The sequence below is a fragment of the Poecilia mexicana genome, unplaced genomic scaffold (assembly GCF_051168715.1).
Source record: "Poecilia mexicana isolate PSO_F unplaced genomic scaffold, ASM5116871v1 scaffold_2, whole genome shotgun sequence".
In the NCBI taxonomy this organism is placed as follows: Eukaryota; Metazoa; Chordata; class Actinopteri; order Cyprinodontiformes; family Poeciliidae; genus Poecilia; species Poecilia mexicana.
In genome coordinates, this window is record NW_028263371.1 from 49,343,183 (window position 1) to 49,367,973 (window position 24,791).

Below are 24,791 nucleotides of genomic sequence, written 5' to 3' on the forward strand. Positions count from 1 at the left end.
AGCTAAACACAGAATCACAATCTCTACAAAAAATAAAAATAAAACAGGACATAAAAGTTATTGGCAGTCCTATTACTGACTATAGCCATTTGGTAATAGAGTAGGCAGGAAGGGGAGATTACCAAAGCAAAACAAAATAAAATCACTGGTTCAGAATGACTTTTTATGAAAAGAAATGCATACAAGCAGAGTTTATGGCCATCAACAACCTGTCTAGGAAAGGGACCCCCGAGGGTGTGTCTTCATGTGGAAATATACTCAGTATTAAAAAATAAAAATAAAATAAGGAAGGAAAATGTACATTTTGAACCATTTTAAAATGTTTAAGATGAATGCATTTAGGATATCTAATCACTGGTTTTCATGGAAATGCTAACAGGTCTCCGACTTTCCTTTCCTCACCCTCACAGAAAATCACCACGCTGATTGATTCCTTTATATCTTCACTATCTGAATGCTATAAGCATGTAGCTGTGTGAGCATGCCATATCTTTTATACAGAATGTAATTGCTTCAGCAGCAGAATATATATATATATAGCACTTGTCAGCATGAAAGGTCAATTGTTATCAGATATTATGTGAGAAAGCACAAAGGTAACAGATGACAACCAAGGCAGCATTATGGCACCTTAAGCTGACACCATTTTGGAAACTTTTTAAAACAGAATTGTTTTAGTGGTTTGATGAAAAGTAGTTTGACAAAATTTCTGAAATTCACTTTTAATTTGAACTTATTATTATTATTATTTATCTAGATAGTCAGTATATTGACTTGTATTGGAACATATGTATGATGTAATAAATATGATGTAATAAATATGATGTAATAAATTACTCATTGTGTTACATACATTTTGTTTAAATACTAGGAAGTTAGAGTCTGTAAAGCAATAGAATAAGTTAATAAATCTTGTATATTCAGGTGGATCCAATCTAAAACATTGTGTCATTCTTTTTCTTTTCTTTTTGTACTGTAATTTAAATTCATATTCTAAAACTTTATTGCATAAACTGAAGTGTATTTGTACAAAACAATAAAAAAAAAAAAACAGTAGCCAAGAATCATAACGTTGGAGATGTACAGGCTGAAAGATAATGTTATTTAAAATGAATATCCCCAAGCAGCAAGGCGTGAACAGAGGTTGCAACATGAAAAAACTCAAGAGCGATGGGCGTTAATAGATATTTGCTTTAGTGTTTCACAGCTATTATAGAGGTGTGTGTATGTGTGTGCGTGTGTGTGTGTGTGTGTGTGTGTGTGTGTGTGTGTGCGTGTGTGCGTGTGTGTGCGTGTGTGTGAGAGGCTGCGATAACTGCAAACATGTAAAGGGAGGGGAAAAAAAAGGCAAAAACTGACAGCTGAGGAATATAAAAAAGAAATATAATCAGCACTATGTCAGCAATTTAAATATCACATTAAAATGAGACAGAAAACAGCCCAAACGCTGGGTTTTCAAACAGTTGTCAGAGATGGTATCTGCCTTATTGTACAGATCCGCTAATGCCTGGAATCAGCTTTCTAAAATCCTTTCAGCCACTGTTTAAATGGCAGTTAGCTGTAAAAATCCCGTTTTTATGTTTCTGCATTCATCCTGACAAAGCAAAGCTTCATCAAATTTGAAAGTTACTCAGTCTTTAAATCTAAGCAATGCTATGGTAGTACTCACGGTCAATGCAGAAATCTGTTTGGTCTTAAACTGTGCTGCAGCTCAGCATAAACGATAAGAAAGTGGTAGATTTCTTTTAAGTTTTCTGAAGAAAATCTAAAATGACTGAATGATGACGTTTCCGACAGAAAATCCGAGAAACAACAAATATTGAAATTTTTATTCATTTATTTTGTCAGGGCCAGTTTTTGTAATTTGCTAATGCAACATTAAATTCAATTTTTTTTTAGACATGAATAGCCTACCTTTTCATAAACTCTGTAAAAGTGCCAGACTACAATGCTTTACGAAAGTATCAACAGTATTCAAAGTTTTTAATCGCTTCACCACCACAAACTTCAATGTAGTTTGTTGATTTATTTTATGTGATAAACCAACACAAAATAATGTAAACTGTGCACTGTAATAAAGACAATGCATAAATTATAAAAGTAGACAATGTTTTCATCTAAACCATTCCATTGTTACTCCAGCTGTTTGTTTAGCGTCCTAGTGGATGGATTGATGCCCATTACACGCAGGTGGACTCTGTCATGAAGTGACCTCCACAAGCAGCTGGACTGGATTTTATTTTGGTGTTTCAGAGTAAAGGGCAAATAATGAATGTGTAACACTTACAAATTTGTTGATATTTATGGTTATAGGGTGAAAAAACTTAAAATACTCAAATAGCAGAGATATATATTTTTTTAAAAGTTCACACCACAAAAGGTTTAGCAACAGACAAAACTACCAAACTTCGCTGAAACTATCAGTAGAAAAAGCTCAGTGCTGCAATAGAAACCATTTGACATTGTTTTATAAGATTGCTGACATGTCTCCATATTGGCTAATGCTCTAATTGCATGTTTCTGTTGCATTAATTGTCCCTTCCACCTGGTAAAGTCAAGGGTCAGTTGTTATTACCACAAGAAACACGTTTAGCAAGCAACCACTTTAAGTTAAGATGATTTCAGTTACAGTAATTAGCTGAGCAATAGCTGACATGATGTGGGTGGACAGCCCATCTGCTGGTTTCCAAGGAGAAGATGTTGTGTTAGCATTTAGATGATATTCCATTACCCTTTCCACCAATCAAACTCAAGTGCTTTTAGAGAAATCAGGAGTGTAACCTCACCAGTTCAATCACTGAAGCATCCAACTTTGTGCAGTTTAAGCTTTCAAATAAAGTAAAACTGCTTTATTACAATTGAAATGTGTTAGTTGTTACCTTTCTATTAATCTGACTTTCAACTTTATGGAAAGTAATATATTAAATTTTCAGACTTTTTCTGACTACAATTTCTACATATTTATCACATTCTGGACTCTGTAGTAGAAAATATACATTTCCGACCTCAATAATTATTTTTAGGTCTTATATTATATAGGTCTATATAGGTATCCGTTTTACAACTTCTAAGTCTTGAACCTGCCGTATAACGACTGGGGGTTTCTACAGTAAATACAAGTTATTTAAATCAAAATTTGGAAACATTTGTATATTTTATCTATTGGTAAAAATAAAATAAAAAGTTTATGCTTCATGTGGTATTTTAACTAGACTTATTTTTAAAACCATGTTCAGTTCAACCTGTACTTAAATATGTCTGTTTTAAATTCTCTGTCTGTCCATTTGTGGTTTGGTAAAATCATACGAGTTACAGCTCTGTTCAATGAAAGTGTTTTTCCTGCCTTTTAGTTACTGTGTAAAACACATTCACTGCAAATGACTGTCTTGACCTAGGTGGGAAGACAGAAACTAACCAAAAACATGTTAGATCTTGAGAGCTAGAATTAACATGGTCTTCTAATTTATATCATACCTGCATGAAAGTCAACCCCCACAGCAAACAGAGTCCCTGTGATGGGCATGAGGGCTTCACTGTTGTCATTGGGGTCTAATGCAATTCCACGGATTCCCTCATGGATGGAATACAGTAGAAATGAGTCAACACCTAAAGAATGACAGAAAAACCTTTATCAGCTATCACATATATTTAAATATACCTAATCATTTCTGAGCTTTGATGTGTGCATCACTAACACACTTTAATGCAATCTTACCTTGAAAGTGATGTGTACCTTAAAGCATTTCTCACCTTCGCAGGATGTACGATCGCTGCGTAGATTATATCCAACAGTGCAGGAACAACTGCGGGTGTTCTCTGAGGTTGGGAAGCAGAGCTGGGAGCATCCTCCATTGTTCACTTGGCACGGATTTCTTCCTGAATGAAAAGCATAACCAGCAAAGGCAAACAGTAAGATATTACATGTGGATACTTGTGTATATTATGTATATCATTTTATGCCTTCTTACCTTTATGGCCCTCCCTGTCGTACACTTTCATATGGACAACACCACTTGTCTTGTTTCTCAGAATCAAAAAGTTCCGGCCGTCTCTTTTGGTGACTGTCCCCAGCTGTGCTGACTCATCATCAGCCCACCACAGTTTGCCACCTGTAAACATAAATCTCATTTACTGATTGCTCTTATTGGTCTAAGTCAGTTTCCTCAATAGTGTTGCTAGCAATCCATGGAGTTGCTTCTGGTAGGACGATATACAAATAAATTAAAAACATGTACATGGCTTTATTTATACTTTTTTTATATTAGTATCACATTAGAGCTCTCTTAAATAACTCAGATTGTAAGTCTGTAAGCTGTTTATTAAAATCTACAAAAGCACTTTTTGGTTAAAAATAACATTCTAAAGGAAGCTCACCCAAGAGCATAATATCAGAACTCATCAATTATTCGAAGTGCAAGTGTTAAGTTTCATCTTGCACTAAAGTTCCAAATGGATACAGCTTTCATGTCAGAAAGCCATTTAATAATTGATGTATTCTCTGAGCTGATATAAGATTAATGTATAGTATATTCTGTCCCCTGCTATGTTCACTTGCTGGCTGCTGATGACATGTGCATTTTTCAGTTGCTTTGAGTCATACTCCCATTGATGCTTAGTTTCTCCTACAGCAGCTTTTCACAAACCTCAACAAAAAAAAAGGGAGTGGGCAAGACAGTGATGTTCAACCCATGTCTACAGATAGATGCCTCTGGCACCGGTTCAACTGAGAACATGCACTTGCAGTTGTTATGCGTCATAATGTTTTAACATCTCTACTCTCACTGGTTGCCTCTGTGTGACAGAAAACAAACCCCCCTGGCTCTAAGTATCTCGGCCACCAGGAGCTTTGGTGATAAGTGTGTCTCTAAAAAACACGCGCACCCACAACAGCCCTCTGACCCTCAGCACACCGCGTCCACCAATGAGTCCTACCTTTTTCCTCAGGACAATTCTGATCTGACAGGAATGCTCAAAATAAAGCAGAAAGTGCCTTAGAGTTAGATGTCTCCTTCTCACTGTATGCTGGACCTTAAGCATTACATAGTGTCAAGGAGATGGAGAAAACATGAATGCTTCTGCGAAGGAGTGATGTCTTTATGGGTGGGCAAATTCAAAAAGTGTTTTTAAAACAAGGAAAGAGCCATATTAAAATAAAGAAATCTAAATCAAACACAAAAACCAACCCTGAATGATGAAGCTATCACCACTCTTCTGTGGAGACCTTGAGAAGGTGCAGGAAAACTACTCAGCTAAGCTGTAGCAGCAACCGTTCAGTAAATGACTCCTTTCTTTAATGCAGTGTGATTTACAAGAACATTTCATTTTATGCTTTTCTCTAATTCAACCAAGCCAAGCAGCACTCTTTGGCACATAGCTGAGTGCAGTGGAATATCCTTCAGGATTATTGTTGCAACCAAATTAAAATGAAGAACATTTCTGTGGTTGACACAGTAAATTCTATAGATATTAGCATCATTTCTTTCCTCTTTAGACTATCCAATCAGGCATAATTTTAACGTCCCACACTTTTTGATTTATCACAAAAACAGCAAAGCAGACGAACACAGAAGCACTCAGAGGAGCAATCCCTCATTGCACTGAGTGCTTGAATGTGAACGCTAACCTTAAAATCGAATGTAGGCCGCATTTCCAAAAATCAGTCAAGTGCACATGAAGAAGAGTGACAGTCTACACGCAGTTTACAAAACATTACGCCCCAGAGGGCATGCTGGCTGAGATTAGCTTTGCACCTTGTGTTAATTTGATGCCGCAGGGACCACTGGCTAGATGTGATTGCTCGCTTGTGGCACATCATATTCAATTTCCACTTCAACGGCTTGTTTGATCAAAGACAGGCCAAGGCTGATGGATCACTCACACCTTTGAAATGGAAGCCCTCAAGGCAATTCAATTATTACAGTGCCTAAAGACCTGCATGGGTTGACCTTGTGTTTCCAGTAGTTCTGTAATTACACCATTTGGCAACCAGCAGGAGACAACATCAAGGTGTGTTTGCAGAGTGAAACAAGAACCCTCCATTAGGACTGAATATTTGACCCTACATTATCACTGCTCCATATTGGAGGTTTCTCTTACTGGTTGAATTCGTGCACTACTTCCCCCTTAATCTGAGTATCAAATATCATCAGTAAATCAGAGAATTAACCATTTTTAAAAAAAAAGGCCACCTGCTGAATGAACCTTTATTAAAACACTGACACGATTCATAATGATAGGTCTGCTCAGTGTGCATCGCTTTAGTCACCACTGAGGACACAATAGTCTCTGTGATGACACGTTATTAGTGACTAAAAACTAGAACTATAGAAGCAGTCCTTTGATGATTACTATGAAGAGGAAGCTGCCTGACCAACTGCAGAGGAGCATAACGCCTAATTGTTCAGTGAAAGTAAAATGATACATGGTTTTCCTATATTTTTTAATATATAAATAAAAATCTGAGAAGTGCAAGACATATTCTGCCCCCTTGAATCAATTCTTTTCAGAATCACAGATGCATTGCACTTAAAGCGGCAAATCTCTTTGGATATGTTTTTGCCACCTCTTGAACATTTTGCTCATTCATATTCTAGCCTACTCAGGCCAGGTGGGATGCATCTGTGAACATCAATTTTCAAGCCTTGTCACAGATTCTTTATCGACTGAGTCTGGGCTTTGACTGGAACATTCTAATACGCGAATGTGCTTCGATCTAAATCTCATTGCAGCTCTGACTGTAAATTTAGGCTCAATCTTCTGTTAATCCGATCTCAAGTCTTTTGTAGCTTCTAAAAGGGTTTCTTCCAGGACTCCCTTCTATTTAGCTCTGCTCATTTCCCTGTGAACTATGTTATCAGATATGTGAAGTGTTAGTTTTGTAGTGCAATATCTTTTCCATTGAACAGTGTTGCGTGGCATATTCGGTTTAGGACATTGTTTTATAACATAACCCTACTTTAAACTCCATATTCCTGGTTCATTCTTATCTTTCTTTCCTTATCAAACTTTGGTAGCCTTCACAAATTGAAGAAAAGAAGCTGAATCCATGAGCATATTACACTTGAACAAACATGAACATCCATGTATCCATTTTCTTCTACTTTCCAAGTATGTGTTACTTTGTGTTCTCTGATAACATGACTGTGGACTGTGATTAAATGTGAAAAAATTAAACAGGTGTGAATACTTTTGTAAGGCATTATTTATATGTAAATATAATAAGAGTGTTCCTTTTTGTCCAGTTCATCCGATTTCAGCTGGACTAACCAGCAGGCAGTTACAATAGCATTTCTGAATTCAGCTGAAAACGTTGTATTTCTGCATGTCCCTGATCTGTTGGACATCTTTGGCCTAAAATCTTGCATCCACCTGGCATCCATGACAGCCAGCTGCTCCTTTAGCCAGTACAGCAACTGGCAACTATGGATCCAAGGACTCAATAGTTATAATGGCATTGCTGAGGAAGGGCTCACACATTGTTTTGGTAAGGCACTGCACTGCTTCAAATCAAAAGAAGTGACAGGACTTTGCCACTCAATCTCTTTTAAGTACAAAAATAATATTTCATCAAATGTTTTGTCTCATTACATATTATGAAATGATAAATAAATCACTAAGTCATTTGATACTTTTTTATGACAAAGACACAGGGACACAGACATTAATGGAAAGCAGAATATGTATGAATTATCTGTGCATCGGAAATTTGTGAAACCTTAACATCTGTTCTGGCTGAGAGAATCCAATTATCCAATCCCAAGACTACTTCCAAAGCTTTTAAATGTGGTTAAATAAGAATTAAATGTGAAATCTTCTGTATATACTCGTGCTGGTAAAAGCAAAACCCAGTGAAATTAATCTTTGTTTTTTTCTCAAAAATATTAAAACACAGTCCAGTGCTGATTCTAAGACTACTTAGTTTTCCCTAACATAGGTAAAATTAGTCATTAATTGTGATTGATGGAGACCCGTGGACATCATTCCAGTGTTTTGCTGTACCTGCTTCTGTGAGGGAACCACGCCATTAGTCTCTGTCACCTCATATTCTCGCTCAGATTTGTGAAATGCAATAATGAAGTCTCGAAGGTCCTTCGCTCTCAAGTCTTAGCTGTAAAGAATGCTTATGAAAATGAACCAGCAGATCTGTTTTCGTTTTTTTTTTTTTTTTTTTTTTTTGTATTGGAGGTTGCTACCAGCTAATAAAGAGGAAAAATTTAGTCCTGCCGTGGCTGTTATTCTGTAACACTGTAATTAATGCAGTCTGCACATACTGACAGTTACCCTCCACACAGGAAGCAAGGGCCTGTCAAGATTAATAGCATACATCGGCGAAGCACAAAGCATCAGCCTGACAACAGTCTTTTATTATTTATAGATGGATCGACAGACAGACAGATATGTGGACAGGCACATTGCGTGTGTAGATGACTTCTACATTGCTCAAATCTTGAGAATTGGGATGTCTCCCGACGAGATGAGATTTCATTTAGCTTGCCAAGACATGCTGTATGACATGCTGAGAAGGTCAGAAGTCTACAAACAGAGTGCATCCAAAGGAACTGTTGCCATGTCGAAAATTACACTTGGTTAGGTGCATCTGAGTGTAAAATTGAATTATCTCAGCCGTGTTGTAAGTGTTCATTTCAATGAGCCCTTGACTTTGGGGTCTTGTTTTTCTTGTGTAAGTGCAATCTGTCTAAACTTTGTAGGCTCTTAAAAGGTCTAAATGGTGATGTAATTCTCTGGACAACTCGGTTACCTTTGTTTACAGTTGCAATTTATGTTGGCTTAAGTAACATAAACTCATCTTCAAAGCAAATGATCGAGAGGAAAGAGTGTTGTAGGATTCAAGAGAAATAATTTTATACTGTCTTCAAGAAGTAGGCTACAGAACGCAGCAACAAGAGATTTCGTTCCACAAACTGAAAAGTGGGATTTCTTCAAAAAAAGTCTTAAAAAACCGGTAACATTTTTTGCAACCACTGTTTTAGCCTTTTGTTCAAAATTAAGACTGTATTTGGGAAACTACACAGAGAACCTACTCATTGTTTGCCATGCTGTGCTTAACTGCATATTTTTAACATTTTTGAAGAATTTAATCATAGTATGAAAATTAAATGAATGTCACGTGTTATTCTTAATGAGGTCAAGGTTTTAGGCAACAGTTAGTAATCCAAGAGTGGCTTTATGTTAAGCTGCTAATTGGAGACATGCAACCCCATCAGATAATATCACCTCATTATAGCATGTAAATCTGTAAAGAATAAAATAGCATTAAGGGATAGCATTCTCCAGAACAAACTCAAGAAAAATGTTTCTAAATTTACTGGATGAATTTACTCTAAGCTTATGTATCAAAATTAAAATGATAACCGCCATAAATAATATTACCAAAACTTTAAATACTTAAGTTAATTATTTATTTTTCTCTATGAATAATTGTTTTTCTGTATTGTAACAGACTTCAAACACAATATGTCTGACTCTTTAAATTCATCAAACCTTATCTATAACCTCACCACTTTGACTTCTTCAAAACTGCAGAGTGGGATCTGATCTGAGAAACATGCTGATTAGCCGAATCTCAGATCATAAATGCTGATCACGGTGCAACGGCATTGTACTTGTATTTAAAGCCCTCAATGCATCTATAGAGGTTGCATTAGGATCAGAACACAGAGCTCGGCCCTGTGGGGATTTCCCCTCAGACAGGGAAATCACATGAAGTCTGTCACAAATGTCATGTGCATATTGCTGAGATGAATCCTATGAGTTGTAAGCAAACACCCTTGGTTCCTTAATCCCAGTGGCAAAATTTCAAAAACACACATGGCTCAGATTTTGTCAGATCGATAAGCATGATGTGAAAGGACAAACTGATCCATTATTATGGTTTATGGTTGCACATTTATTACGGAACTATGATCTCAAAGGGACTGCGAGCATCTCGAAATAATCTGCTGAAATCCTGTATTAATACATGAGAATTAAACACTTTCAAATGGTCAATTACCACTATGCTCACTTCGAATAGTTTACATCAGAACATTTACTGCTATGACAAAAATATAAATATATAAAGATCCTGACGTAAAGGAGAGGCTATGAACCCTTTAATAAAATCTAAAGCACAGTTAAAGTATTCAAATCCATGTCGGACTGATATTTACATCATGTTTTTTATTTTTTTAACATACAAACTTGCTCTGTTTATGAACTGAAGTACTTTTCATGTTTTGGAGTGGCCCAGCCAGAGTCCTCACTTTGGTCAGAATGTATGAGCCTGCAAATTAAAGTAATGGCAAGGAGACCTTTTTACAATCAAAAACAGATGGAAACATGTAAAATAATAGAAAATGATTCTAGAAATGTTTGAATGACACTATATTAAAGGCAATTATTTTCATAGATTGGTGGAAGAGGTAAAAACATATTTTACCAACCTATTATTAGCAAAATAATAATAAAAAAAAGTTTTTTGTCAAAATTGATGGTCCTTTTACATTTCATGTATTATTTTTTGAGAGAACTGTCTAATTTGCTGCAAGAAAGAAAAATAACATTTTTGGTTGAATGAAACTAAATTTAAGTCTACTATGGGTATGAATAATCATGAATAAAACTGCAAAAACACAGTGATAATTCTAGTTACTATACAATTTCCTCAAATTTTTCATATTGTGTACATGTCACATAAATTAATCTTTAACCCTATTTTTAATCATGTATGTTAACTAAATGTTTATTAGAATGAAAAAGTCCAACATTATTCTGGAAGATATGACACAGCATCGTTTCTGAGAAAAGAGTATCTGAGAAAAAGATCTTGTTAATTTTAATTAATAATAATAATAACAATCAATTTAATTTGTACTGCACTTCTCATTAGCAAAAATCTCAAAGTGCTACACAGTGCAACTAAAATCATAGATAAAATCAACATCATAAAAATCATGTGGAGGCAGAATAGGCTTGCTTAAATAGAAAAGTCTTTAAGCATCTTGACTGTTGTCTATCTTCTGTTTGTGGGGGCTCCTGTCAATCTCAGTCACATTTTTTTTTTCATGAATGTTTGGACTGAATTTAGCTTTAATCATTTATCAGTGAAAATGTAAATTTTAACATTACTGTTGCCCAGAGACATTTGATGTTGGACTAAAGAGACAATGTCAGGAAGAAACATTGTACAACAACATGAAAGACACATCATTTAGGACTGGTACATTTAAGCTGCTTCTAATATACCCATCAATTGATGGATGGTGTGACACATTGGATTTAGCAATGATAGTAAGAATCAACATGTAATTAACACCCCCCACCTTTTCATTATAAAAGGAGAGAGAAAATCTATCATCAATCACTGCTGTGATACGTTTTAATTATCTAGCGCTCGGGCGAGTTTGCACAAAGTGAAGCACAATTGTTGCTAGGACTCCCTAAGTGACTCTAGTCTACCCACTTATCTGGTTAAACATTTAATCAGTTCATACCTTTTGAATAATCCTCTGTGGCAATCTGATAGACTTGTGGCGAGATTCACTCACCCATTACGGCCAGAGCTGTGCCTTTGGCTAGCACCCTCTTTAGAGTCTCCAGCACTTCCAGCCCTCCGCCGTCCAGATTGCACCTGTTGATTGTGCCATTGGCCGAGCTTATCCAGTAGAGCTTGTTGGCAGTGAAGTCTATTGAGAGACCTGGGAGAAGTATAGGTGGAGAGAGCAAACCAAGTTTTCAATCGGTGCACTACAAATTGCCGAGATGTAGGAATGGACATCACAAAGCAGATGGATATAAGCAACTTTCAAAGGAAGTTGGTTCCACTAGCATTTATTTAACTGTATCAAATTAAAGTGGGACTGAATACAAACACACAGCATTTCAAGCAGATTTTTATGAGTAAAACAGATTGGAAATCTTATACCATTTCCCTACTTCTTCACAATTAAGTGTTAATTTTTATCATGTAAAATCTAAATGCACTTTAAAGGCTGCACTTTTACCACTTTGTAGGTGACAAAATGGTAATAATGTCCAATGGTTATGTATGCTTTTGCAAAATGCTATGTTATTATTGGAAAATGTACACAAGAAAAAAGTAGAACAGCTCTACAGTGGCAGCAGCCACAGCTGAATTATCAACATATGTTTTTTTTTATTATTTTACATTCTGTTGTTCCTATGCACCTGGTTAGAGTATGACTAATAAAAATGTTTGTGTCTCCTCACACGTCTACGTGGGGGATCGTTCAAAAAGAGCTCCAGCTGGCATGAAAAATGAACAAGAATGAGAACTGACTGCTTTTCAATCCATTTCCTGGCCAGCTGATGGGTTTTTTTCCCCCCCTCCAAACAGTATCCCTGTTAATGTTTGGAGCTGAAAGCAATTTCAATTGTGTACCTCCGGACATCTCACTGTCTCGCACCATGTGTTGGATTTATGTCTGGCAGATTCACAGTCACAATGCATCATTAATTTACTCTTGTCCCCAGGTCTACCCCATAATCATAAATGAAACCAGTGAAATACAGAGCATGCTGGTATCTCCATGGCTGACAGGCCTGGGAGAATGAAGAATTGCAGCAGAGACAAAGCTGTTCTGTGTGACAAATGAAAAGTTTGACCTTGAGCTATATGTAACAGCAACTTCTACAGATGAAGACCAGCTGATTGTTTTTGCATTTGCCCATTTAACCATGGATTATGTGACGTTTACAGTCAAAGAATTTGCTTGCTTCTAATAACAGCAGTAGAGAGCAAAGCTCTCATAAACAAGCTGAAATGGATAAAAATGAAGTAGCAATGAAAAATCACTGGACTTTTATTAAAAACCATCTCTGTGGCTTCACAACATGTTGCCACAAGACACTGTTGTACCAGTTAGAAGTTCACTGCAACATCTAAATTAACGCTAAACGAAATTGTACAAATTATTTCCCATTACGATGGGAACTAATATCTTACTGCTTAGCATACATTTCCATATAATTTAAAGATGCTGGGAGTGTATCACATTCAATTTCCACTCTTTCTGGCTCTGACCTATTACAGAATTAAAATAATAATCTGGATGATATTACACCTTCAACAGAGATCAACCTAATGGCTTAAAAAGCACTTTCCAAATTTTGTGGTAATATTCAAAATGATCTCACTAAATAAATATTAATTTACAAAACACTTAAATCCTCTGATCTATTCAGCTGACAACAAAACACATTAGGGCTGCCATGATTCCTTTAGAAAAACTAATGATGTTGATTATAATAATCTACTGACATTGATGTTCTTCGAGGACACATCATTTTTTATGGTTTTATCTTTTTCATCTTCTTAAAATTTTTAGTAATTTATTTTCTTCTTAATTGCTGTTGCACAGAAAGTCCCTTCTCTGCAGTCTGCAGCAGTTCATGTGCATGAGTGTCTCTGCATGTGTGTTATTAAGTCGGCCGCATTCAGCTCAAGTCATTGGCTGTCTCTGTTTGCACAGTATTTCAAAAGAAGCATGGCAGATTTGGTTATTTTGCGATGATCTGTGTTATAACAGCTTTTCAAACATTTCAAGGACCACAGTGGTCTAAATGATGTCAGCACTTTGAAATATGTGACAGTAAAGGGAGGATTTGGATGCTCTGAAAAGTTTAATTAACAATCGAAGAAACATCCATGGACATTATCAATAAACAAACCCAGAGGCTAAATAAAAGTAAACAAAAATAAAACTTACAAACCACGTTTTTTAAACTTCTGAAATTCTGTCTGCTGCATTTATCAGTAAAATGTTGATTTATGTAATTACATTCTAACAAGACTCAATCAATTTATTAATTTATTGTGTGATATTTTTTGTAGAACTAATATGTTTGCAGAGGATTATCACGTCATTGTCTTACATCCTATCAAACATGTCACAATATAAAACACAAATGCATTAGTGATCCTTGGAAAACCGTTCGACCACGTCGATGTCCATCAGCCCTAATTTGGTCAACTATATTCATGCTAAGTGAGCTACAAGTAAATAAACAGTTTTGGTTAATTAACCGTATAAGCTTCCACTGACCTACAGGATCCTTTTGATTCTGGTGGAGGACTTTGCTGTTACTCCCATCCATGTTGGCCATGTTAATGGTGTTGCCATCTGTCCAGTAGATTTTCCTGCATGACAGAAGAAAGGTGAGTGGTAGTAATTCGGTTAGGTACTAAACAACATGAAGCTTACAAAAACACTCACATCACCTTAAAAATCCTATTTACTTTTTCTATTATTATTTTACATATTTATCTGCACAGATATTTTAAAAATGTATGTAATAATGTCTGGATAGCCTAGCTTTGAACAGCAAAAAGACAGAGCGGTATGTTGAAAAATGTAGAAAAATCGAACCTTTAATGACTTTGTTTCAGGTTAAAAAAATGCAATTTCTATTTAATAAGATTACAATATGTAACGGAATAATTTTTTAAAATGTATACTTGACATCTGTTAATTAATTGGAGTGTCAAACTTTAACTGGAACAATACAGTGTTGCTAGACAACATCAAAATTAAAAAAAAAAAAAAAAAAGAAAAAGCTGCTAAGCATGGCGCACAATCTGTTATGCTGTGGATCTATTTCTCTTCTCATGAGATGAAAACAGAAACAAAAAATGGGAAATTGATTCTGATTGGGTCTTTTAGCAGAATGAATACCCAAAATCATAGTCCAAATGAATAAAAATTGTTCTATAGAAATAAAATTAGCAGTTTTTATTGTAAGTTAAATAAGTGTGGAGGGATATGTAGAAGGTGTTTTTTTTTCCAAAAGAGCTTTGATCTTCTTCTCTTCCTTTTGCACAAGTCAACTCTTTGTGACACTATACAGTGATGGTGATGCACCCATGAGATGCACACACTACTCTAATCTACTTACCCTTTGGCAGGGTGCACTACGAGGCACCTTGGCTTGTCAATGCCGTGGATGATGGACGTCTTCAGGGACCCATCAAAGCGGGCCACATTGATTTGTGACTCGTCATTTTCCGAGCTGACCCAGTACAAGTTCTTAGAAAGCCAGTCTAAAGCCAGACCCCGACAGTTTGCTATGTCTGACAAAAGAAGAGCATGAGAAACAATTATGCTGTGTTGTACATAGTCAAATTATTTCTTGACTAGACTAGACACACAGACGCAGACGATCTTAGATTGCATACAAATATTTGTTGCATCATACGTTTTTGCAAGTTACATCTGCAATTACATTGATTACTATAAATAAATAAATCTCACATCTGGTTTAAAAAAAAAAAAAAGCATGTATGGAGTATTACTTTCTCATTTGGTTCTTCATTCAGAATTTCCACAGAGAGATTTTAGAAGACTCCCTGGAAGACTGCCTGCCCCACCTGAAGAAATGATGGTCTCCAGCTGGGTGCCGTTGATGAACACCCGTTTGATGGTTTGACTTTTGATGTCAGCCCAGTAGATCCTCTCCTCCTGAGCATCAAAGTCCACCACTGTGACATCGTCAATGTCTGGCACCGTCAGCGCCGTCATAACGTTCATGTAGGGGTTATCAATGTCAACACCACGGATTTCAGAGCGTCGCACATACAGAAGAAACCTTTTCAGCGCTGGCAAGATAATAAAACAACCATTTGAGAGTCTTTTGAGAATTTCTGTTGTGAAACGCAGGTGAAGATCCACTAACAGCCAAATGTAAAAGTTGTCAAAAGAAAGAATTAAAGTGTAAAAGGCAGCAACTTACATTTTTACTTGGACAACACATGCTGAAAGCGTGAAAAATGAGGAAGGTGTTCTTGCTCACCAAAGCAGGATTGTTTGTTGGCTGAAAGCTTCATGAGGTGTGGACAGGTGCATGACGCGGTGCGGTTGTAATTGATGAGACACAGATGTGAACAGGGACCACGTCCATCATTCTCTTCGCAAGGGTTAGAGGCTGACGGGGAAGGAAGGAGAATAGAGAAAAGTCAGCATAAAGTGAAGAGGAGCAAGGGGATTTTCTGGGATAATTACAGTTTTTGAGGTGGTCAAAAGGAATTTTCAACATGGACGAACATAAGTTAGATTTAAAAAAGCAAGGATGGTAACTGTTGTGATTCTAATATTGTTTTACAAGCGAGACAAAAAGCACACAGCATCGTGGCTCTCAGACTTAGATGCTGTTGAATTTACAAACGTTATGGACCATTCATTGTTGAAAAAAATAAATAAATCTTAGCTTTTTATTGTGTAACAATACAATGCCATAGTATCTCTTGTCGTTGTGAAGTACTTTAGTTATTGAAAAGCTAGTTAAAAGATGTAAAGTCCTGCCAATCCTGGATATGACGGTGAGTGTTTTAAGACCGACTTCACAAATACAGCATATAAAGAAGAGGATAATGCATTGCTTTGATCATCTCAAATGCAAACTGGAGATGATCAAAGACTGCTAGCATGAGCAATACTGCTAGCACCATAAGCTTGGTGGCTCTCTTGTGCATTTCAGTAGACATGTTCTGGTTTCAAGTCATTCTACACTTCACTGCCAATTGAAAATACCCAATGGCACAAAATCCACCAGGCTTTAGTTGAATCATTGCTGACTGACTTAACCCAGATATGTAGTGATCGTCATAATTTATTGAAGCTACAAAGTCTTTCACTTTTAGAAGGTTTATTGGTATCTGTTTATCTTCTGATTATGCTACACAGCAACTTTTTAAAGTTTGAATCATGCATTAGCCTACTTCTTATACCTGGTGTTATTAAACACACCATGTAACCTGTCAAGTCATAAAATTTCTGGGCAAAGAGTTATTGACTGTACGAGAGCAATATGTTGATCAGAACAGTCAACATACATGCAAGGTAGTGTTTGAAATGAACTAATTATGCTCATTATATTGAATGTCTTGGCTAAAACAGGTTAAGCACATATTGATTTTTATTTTAACCAGCTCTCTTTACTCAGATTCAGCTCATAAAAGAAAGCAAAAAATATTGTATTTGTATGAGTCAATTACAATAATTTGGAAGTAAAGAAAAACAGATTCAAAGGTAGCATTAAGCTAAAGTGGCTTATTCTCTGCATGAGTACTATTTTTCAGTCAGGCACCTGCTGGTTGACTGACAGGTCAAATGAAGGCAGAGGCAGAAGCTAAAACTAATTACATATGGCTTTATTTTGTAATTGCGTTATGAGCCCTGCATGAGACTGACTTTCACTTTAAAAGACAGAGTGTCCTACATCAATATCAAGTGACTCCACACAGTTCTCACCTCGTGGTTGCCGGCTGGGATGGAAGATCTGCAAGTCAAAAGGTTGAGCACTTGTCTTCTGGATGACAGTGACGTTTTGACCTGTCCACTTATTGGCTCTGGCTAATGTGTTTGTTCTCCAGTCTGTCCAGTAGACATTTCCACCAAAGAGAGACACAGCAAAGGGATGGGACAGGTATTCATGGCCCCTGAGGATTTCTATGACCCCAGTGCCATCGTAGAGTGCAGAGAAAATGGCATCGGAGCTGTTAAAGAAAAACCAACACCATATCAAAGTTTAAACTTCTGCTTTAAAGTCCTTAAAGTACAAGATGGAGGGAGATCAAAGTGAAACCTTCCAATCCACTGATGGAACTGTTAAAATGTTCAAGAGCCACAGAGTGGCATTTTTTTAAGTCTATAAATATTGCATGTCTTGCATAATTTAATGCCCACTAGGAGAATAAGATGATAAAATTTCCTTTGGTGAAACTTTTGCGGTATTTAATGGCATATATGAATTAAATGGTTAAGATTTTTTGCACACAATGTGAAATTACTAACCGTGCATCTGTCCAAACAATCCTTTTTTCTAAATGATCCAGTGTTAGTCCATTAGGCCAGGCTCCAATCTCCATATCCTTAAACACAATGTGTCTCCCGCTCCCACTCATGGAAGCAGCCTCAATTCTTGGAAATGTTGCATCCCAGTCAGTCCAGAAGAGAATTCTTAAAACAGAAACAAGATGGGGGCTGTTAGCGTCTATTCTTCTTTGCGGCTGCTGAAGATGGAAAGCATGAAGGTACTGAATACAATTAGTTTCTCATCATCATGCTCGTCAAAGGATAGAAAACAGTAATTATGGATATGTTATTGCATCTGTGTTATGTAACACAAACAGCAGTCCTGATGACTGCCCAAGAATCGCAGTGTTCCAGTGAAATTCTTAACCATCTATGACAAGTAAGCAGGTTGAGTTTTTTTTAAAACAATATTTTCCTAACAGGGGTGTTCTGATCACAGCTTTATAAAATCATTTCTCTTGGACTCCTTGATTAAGCTTAACTACTAATACCATTTCATGATCTCCGATGGCCTACAGTTTGAGATTTTGTCAGCTGCATCCACAGAAAGCCACAGGGTCACAAAAATCACAACCCGATAAAGCATTTATGTTTTGACAGCATAGCAGGCTTTCTGTTTATTATACTTGTTCATGTATTACATTGGTACACTTTATATGTCTCAACTTTAGACACCCGCAGTTATTTTGTCTCGAGTAGAGTCTAATGATCACATGGCTTTTCACAAAGATGTTTATTACTTACAGTAGTGCTAGTAGGGTTGCCAGTTCTCATGCACCATGCATCTCAAACCCATTCTGGACTCATTCACTTTTAAAGCTGGCTAAGGAACTTCAAAAGAAAACCAAGGCCCCATGTATCACTGACGGTGTGCAGCCTCTTCCTATCAGAGAACTGTCCATTCACTGTCAACTAAGTCATCCAAAATTAACAAGAAAATGGGTGTTCAAATTTAAATCACATACTGGCGACAACAAAACCGTGTTAGGAAGAAATATATCTGTACAGATCAATAGGCTTATTCACTTGATAAGACCTCAGTGATCAATCACCCACTCCTTTGAGTGGATTCAAGTAATAAGATTAGAATTATTGCCCCGTAATGGAAATGCGCCTTTAGGTACCAAAAGTACCCATTAATCCTACTCTCTACAGTCATGAAATGTGGTCTAGTCATCCTTTCAAATGTGAACAAGTACAAAAGGAAGAGTGTGTGAGCATATAACTCATTCCTTAAAAGTGTTAAATTGATTTTTTGGGATGTCTGGGTTTTGCCAGAGTCTCCAACCACTGGCTTTCAGACAAAATTAAGCTAATGTAGATACAGTATCTAATGAAAAATTGTTGCAACATTTCAACAGCAGAGAAAAATAGTTTTTTATAAAAGTTCCCAAAATCTCATGTTTTGAAAAGGTTCTTTGAAGTTCTTATCTTTCACATCTTGCTGAGAATAGAATAGAATTCAATCAGGCAGTAATTGCTAAATCAATGGGAAATATGTGTTTAATAGTGAACTAAAACTCTTTAAACACTCACATTTAAAAGTCACACATTAAAGAAGGTATGTAATAGCTAGCTATAAAAACACAAAAATCTAATCAGCAAGACATTCATTGAATTATTTTTGTGTGTATTTTATAAAATAGGTCCCATTTTAGACACCTTCCATCTAAAGGTGGATATTATTATCAATATACCAGGTGTGGTAATGGTTAAAGGAAGCAAATCAAAACTTTTCTGAAGGGAAACACAAGAACTCAGACTTATCCAAGCTAAGGGAAGGGCCAAAAAAAATAAAAAATAAATAAAAAATATACAACTCATATCTCAAGACATTGAGGCAAATTCATAGTAACATTGAATCTGTAAAACAAACAAAAATCTATACATCCTACAACAGGTCTAGACAAAATTAGTCATGATTATTAAGGTCCAACTCTAAGCACTATTATAAATAAGCCAGGCAGGCAATGTGCAAAATTAAGAATTGAAGCAACATTTTTCTCTGTTTTGTTTTGACCACAATCTATACAGAGCATAAAAACTGAACATTATACTTTAATGGAAGGTTACACTGGTATTCAACCCTCTCTCCCAGGTCCAATACCCAGCTCAGGGAGCCACAGTCCACTGATAACAGTGATGTTATGTATCCAAGGCAGAGGACTAGCTGCAAGGAGGTGACATCAGGTTACAGCAGCAGCGAACACCATCATTTTCCTTGCCCTACTTACACATCCCTAAATCTTTAAAATCTTTCTCTTACATAAATAAGAAAACCAAGGAAGGAAAGACAGACCTAATATCTTGTACAACACATTCCTTTCAAATCTGTGGCTGCTGCTGGACAACCTGCAGAATAGATTCTAACAATATTGCAAAGGTGCCACAAAAAAACACCACAGAGAGGTTTTTTAGGTTGACAGTCACTCAGTCCAGGACAGGTTGAGCATCAGCCCTGCTGTGTCAAACCATACTTTGAAGAAGTACCGGGACAGGGAAGCTGATGAAATATGATATGGCTATATCTAAGTATAAGGAAATGTGCTTTCAAATTTGTTTTAAGACAATGCTCATAAGAAAAAAAGGTAAACCACTATACAATTCACATCACTGTGCCTCATTCCAATAGGTCTTTTTTCAAGCTGGAACTCTAGTCTTACTAGCTGTTTCTGGCTAAGCAATATTTGGTGTAGTCCGTCCTCTTTTTGCTGACAGCAGGGAGAATAAAACGTTTGCTGTCAGACACAGATGGCTTTATAAACAAGCTCCTTGTCCTACTCTGCAGGGGAAATGAGGGCTGAATTTTAGGAATTGTACCAATAGGGGACCAATTCAAAAAAGGACAAGGTATTGCCTTTGCTTTTTATCCATAATAGCTGTGGTGTCGAGCAACAGAACTTTTATGGAACAAGAGCAAATGAGTAGTAGATTATTTGAAAGGGTTGAAATGGTATTGGATTATTTGCTCCATGCAATTTTGATGTTCAGGAAAAAGAACCAATGCATTATGTTTAATGTATTCTATAAGACCTTGACTCCAAATCCTATGTAAGAAGCAAAATACATTGAAGTTCTCATGTGCTGAATTATTTCTGGTGCTAGCAGCAGTGGGAAAAAACATACCCCTGTCCTGGGTCGAGAGCGATGGCTCGTGGATGCTCCATGCCTCCCGCGATCAGAGTGGTCCGCATTTCTCCGTTAAGCTTGGCTACCTCGATCTGGTCCAAATTGCTGTCAATCCAATAGAGTTTCCCTGTAATCCAGTCCACAGCCAGGCCCTCCGGGGTGGCTAACCCATGCTGAACAACCACCTCAATACCTGCCACTCCTAAAACAATATTGACAAGACAATAACGTGACTGTACTGCAGTGACTTTGAATGAATTCATAGAAGATGGGATGCAGGGGAATGCTGTCCATCAGGTAAAAGAGTGTTGGGAGGCTGGATGTAGCCATTTGACAATGGGGGAAAACCTGTCTGGTGTTTTATGAAGGTTTCTTAAAAGAGTAGAATAGACCAAGCCGAGAGGTCAGTTCTGCAGCTCCACAGACGGAGAAAAACTACCATTCACAAAAATACAAAGAGTAAGTTCTGATTCTATTTCAAGGACAGATAATATACCACAATACGGGTCTTTTGGCTCAATATTTTTCAGCTTGATCATGAGGATAAAAATGATATGAACTTCATGGGAGTGAAGTGCAGAACTGTGAAAATGTACTGCCTCCTTTAAAAAAGGTTTTATGTTTTTTTGTCACACCAAAGAGCTTGAATTCATTAAGTACATTTTACTATCACATAACAATAACCTGAATAAATACAAAGAGCAATGCTTAAAGGAAGGGCATACTACACAAAATCTAAATGCTCACTTTGTACATCATAATTTAAATGAGACTAACCACAAAAACAGAGCTTAATTTCATGAGCTGCATACAAGTTAGAATACTGCTAGAACTGCAGAATCAAGAAATTACATAAACATAGCCTGTTTGACAGCATGAAGTAGACTAAAATGATCTAAATGCAATACATAATGTGCCTTTCCAAAGAAATTCAAGAACAGATTAGAACTGCTTTATGGTCTGGAAATAAAACGCCCCTTTGATAAAAGTAAACTAAGAAGTTTTATTCTTAAGTGTGATAAAAACTAAATTTTGCAAATGAGCAAAACATTTTTCATTGTTATCTGTAAAGACGTAAGAATATATATGTATCTCTGTTAGCGTTTTGAAACTATGTTGCGACAAATCTAGAGAAAAAACAAAAATCATAAAACATGGATTTTTAAAGTTTAGACATAAAAGCACAGCCTCTTTCAAGTACATAACAAGTTTTCATGTACATCGATGCCCTTGTGTGTGCCCCAGTGCATACCACCCGTCTCCGAGAGCCTTCCTCTGTAGATCTTATCTTCCACCACGTCTGTCCAGTACAGCAGGCTACGGTTAAAATGGAAGTCCAAAGCAATTGTGTTCCTCAGTCCTGGCACCAGCAGACTGTAGTCTCGCTTGTGAAGGTCTATTCGTCTTATCTCATGTCGGATTGAGAAAATGATGAAAGCTTCAAAAGGATCTAGTCGCAGAGAGACACACAAAAAACAACCGCAACAATTTTTCTCATTTTTTTTTTTCTTTTTCCAAAGACACGATACAGAACATCAGGTGGCGAACAGAGATTTTCGGACTAGATAACAAATTGTGCTTGTCTTCTCTGGAATCCATCATGTTGCAATAAACAAGTACAGTCCTTTTTATGCAGATAGGAATTCAGGTTTTGATGGGTCCAACTATACAAATGCAGTGCGAACTTGTACTAAAATTACCTTGGAATAAGACATTTACAAAAAAGATGGAATCAAAATACAAAAAAAGGAATGTTCATTTTATGCAATATATATATATATATATATATATATATATATATATATATATATATATATATATATATATATATATATATATATATATAAATGTATGTATGTGTAAGGCTTAGATGTTCAACTGTAGATCATTTTAAAGGTGTATTGCTTTGTTGGAGGATTTACAGTCCTAGCTGCCACAGGCCAAATGCAAGTAATTACAAAACATTGGCCAGTTTGCAATTTAAACAGGCAATTTCTACAAAGGGCCTGTTGGGAGCAGAAATGCACCTGAACCGCTGCCAGACTGGTGCAAATAACAATACTAGAAGAAGAAAAACTGAGTTGTTGAGTGACATTCCTGGTGTAATGCAGTTGGTAAAAAAACAACAACAACAAAAATTTTTGTTAGGAAGACCTTAAGGATGATCTCAAAGTTTTTGTCACACTGCCACCAAGCGAGCCATGTTGACGGATTGATCGGTGTGTGCTGTTTATCACATCTTTGACTTGTGTTAAAGAATTAGAATAGACAACTTGATGAGCATCGTCTTGCTGTTTAAAAAGTACCTGTTGAAAATAGCAATCTTTAAACAGGTACTGAACATCCTTTCTAATAAGTCCACACTTTTCTTTTTTAAAGAAAATAATATTTCCACCTGTGACTAAGTTGTGTTGTTTGAGGGCAGCTGGAAAGCCCCAAAAATCTAGTTACGTTTAAGACATCAGCTCTGTTAAAATTAACTATGTGATTTTACATTGTTATTGGGGAACATTAATAAAGTAGTAAAAAGGCTAAATTTACCTCTGATGATTAATTCTATTTATCATAATCTCCTGTGTAAGAAAGCAATTTGTAACTAAATCAGTATCCATCTGATTTTTTATAGGAATGTTCCAATTTAAAAGCAGAAGTTGCTTTTTTTTTATTTCTTTATGCAAGCATATTTTTTAATACTATTTATTCCCAGTCTGATGGCTTGCGTAGTAAAAATGGTTTCAAACATATTTCAGCAGTTTAAGCCGCCATGTGGTGCGCATTAATATTCATCCATTTCAGCCAAAACAATTTGTTGCCAAACATATGAAAATAATTTCCAAAAGAAGTAGCTAGATGCAGTTGTACATCCAGTCTTTTGAGGCATGTGTTTTGCAGGGGCTTAAAAAAGTTGCTAAATCTTACTGCAGGTTGATGATAAACAGTGTCTGAATATTAGGCCTCCATGGCTCTGCCTGCAGTGGTTTGTTTCAATCAGGAAGATTACTTCTACCTTCAGTGTAGCTCCTTTTCTTGGAAATGTTTGCTCTACCTAAATTCAATCTATGACACCCATCTAAAATGCAACTACTTATAAAAACATATATTTTTAAAGCAACTTTTTTGTAAGCCTCATGTTCAAAACACTTTTAAGGCAGCAGAGCTGTTTGCACACAAATATAATGAAAGCAATGTCCTTACTTTAGTCACTTGTTAGCAAACCAGCGACAATGCTTTCAGTGAAAAGATTTGTACAAACACGTCTTTTATCACTGAGATGTGAAAAGCAGAGAAAGAACATGTGTGCCTGGGACTTCACAATGAATCTAATAACACCTTCTTCAACGTGAAATTGTGATATTAGTTTGCATGCAAAGACTGATGTTTGATTAACAAGTAGAGTCCCAATCAGCTTCAAACTAAAAGATGGTGTATTATTTTCGCGTGTTAATGTATGATTAGAGCTGCAACTGCTATCCATCCCGGAGTGCAAGACAGAAGCAAGTCATCAAAATGGGGTCCATAAATCAGAATGTGACAAGCCAACAGCATCTGCGTCCCAATTGTATTTCAAGAGCTTTCTAGCAGTCTCATCAAATGGATTATCCAGTAGCAGCAATCAGTGGAGCAGACTCGAAATTTTTGATGTAAGGCAAAAAATGTGAAACAAAATTTTTGATAACTCATCTGTTTTGGGGATAAATATCTTAATAGCCAAGTAAACCATCAAGCTTTATAGTTTAGGGAGACATGTTTCCTTCAGTAAGCATCAATGCAGATAACAGTGGTAGGACTCATCATCACTATGGTGCATCTTAAAATTCTGAAATAATTTAGTTC

The 24,791-nt window shown here is 36.4% G+C and overlaps 1 protein-coding gene across 1 annotated transcript in view; it reads right to left on the reverse strand.

Moving 5' to 3' along the window:
• The window catches only part of lrp1bb (low density lipoprotein receptor-related protein 1Bb), a 318,836-nt gene that overhangs the window by 113,765 nt on the left and 180,280 nt on the right, over positions 1 to 24,791 (reverse strand). The window contains exons 24-35 of the mRNA XM_088002164.1: positions 22,210 to 22,407; positions 20,955 to 21,159; positions 17,808 to 17,972; positions 17,265 to 17,509; positions 15,808 to 15,939; positions 15,386 to 15,613; positions 14,914 to 15,088; positions 14,064 to 14,158; positions 11,547 to 11,696; positions 3,969 to 4,109; positions 3,751 to 3,876; positions 3,475 to 3,606 (exon numbers count right to left, since the gene is read on the reverse strand). Of these exons, the coding sequence (XP_087858290.1) occupies positions 3,475 to 3,606; positions 3,751 to 3,876; positions 3,969 to 4,109; positions 11,547 to 11,696; positions 14,064 to 14,158; positions 14,914 to 15,088; positions 15,386 to 15,613; positions 15,808 to 15,939; positions 17,265 to 17,509; positions 17,808 to 17,972; positions 20,955 to 21,159; positions 22,210 to 22,407 (1,992 nt within the window). The remainder of the gene's footprint in view (positions 1 to 3,474; positions 3,607 to 3,750; positions 3,877 to 3,968; positions 4,110 to 11,546; positions 11,697 to 14,063; positions 14,159 to 14,913; positions 15,089 to 15,385; positions 15,614 to 15,807; positions 15,940 to 17,264; positions 17,510 to 17,807; positions 17,973 to 20,954; positions 21,160 to 22,209; positions 22,408 to 24,791) is intronic.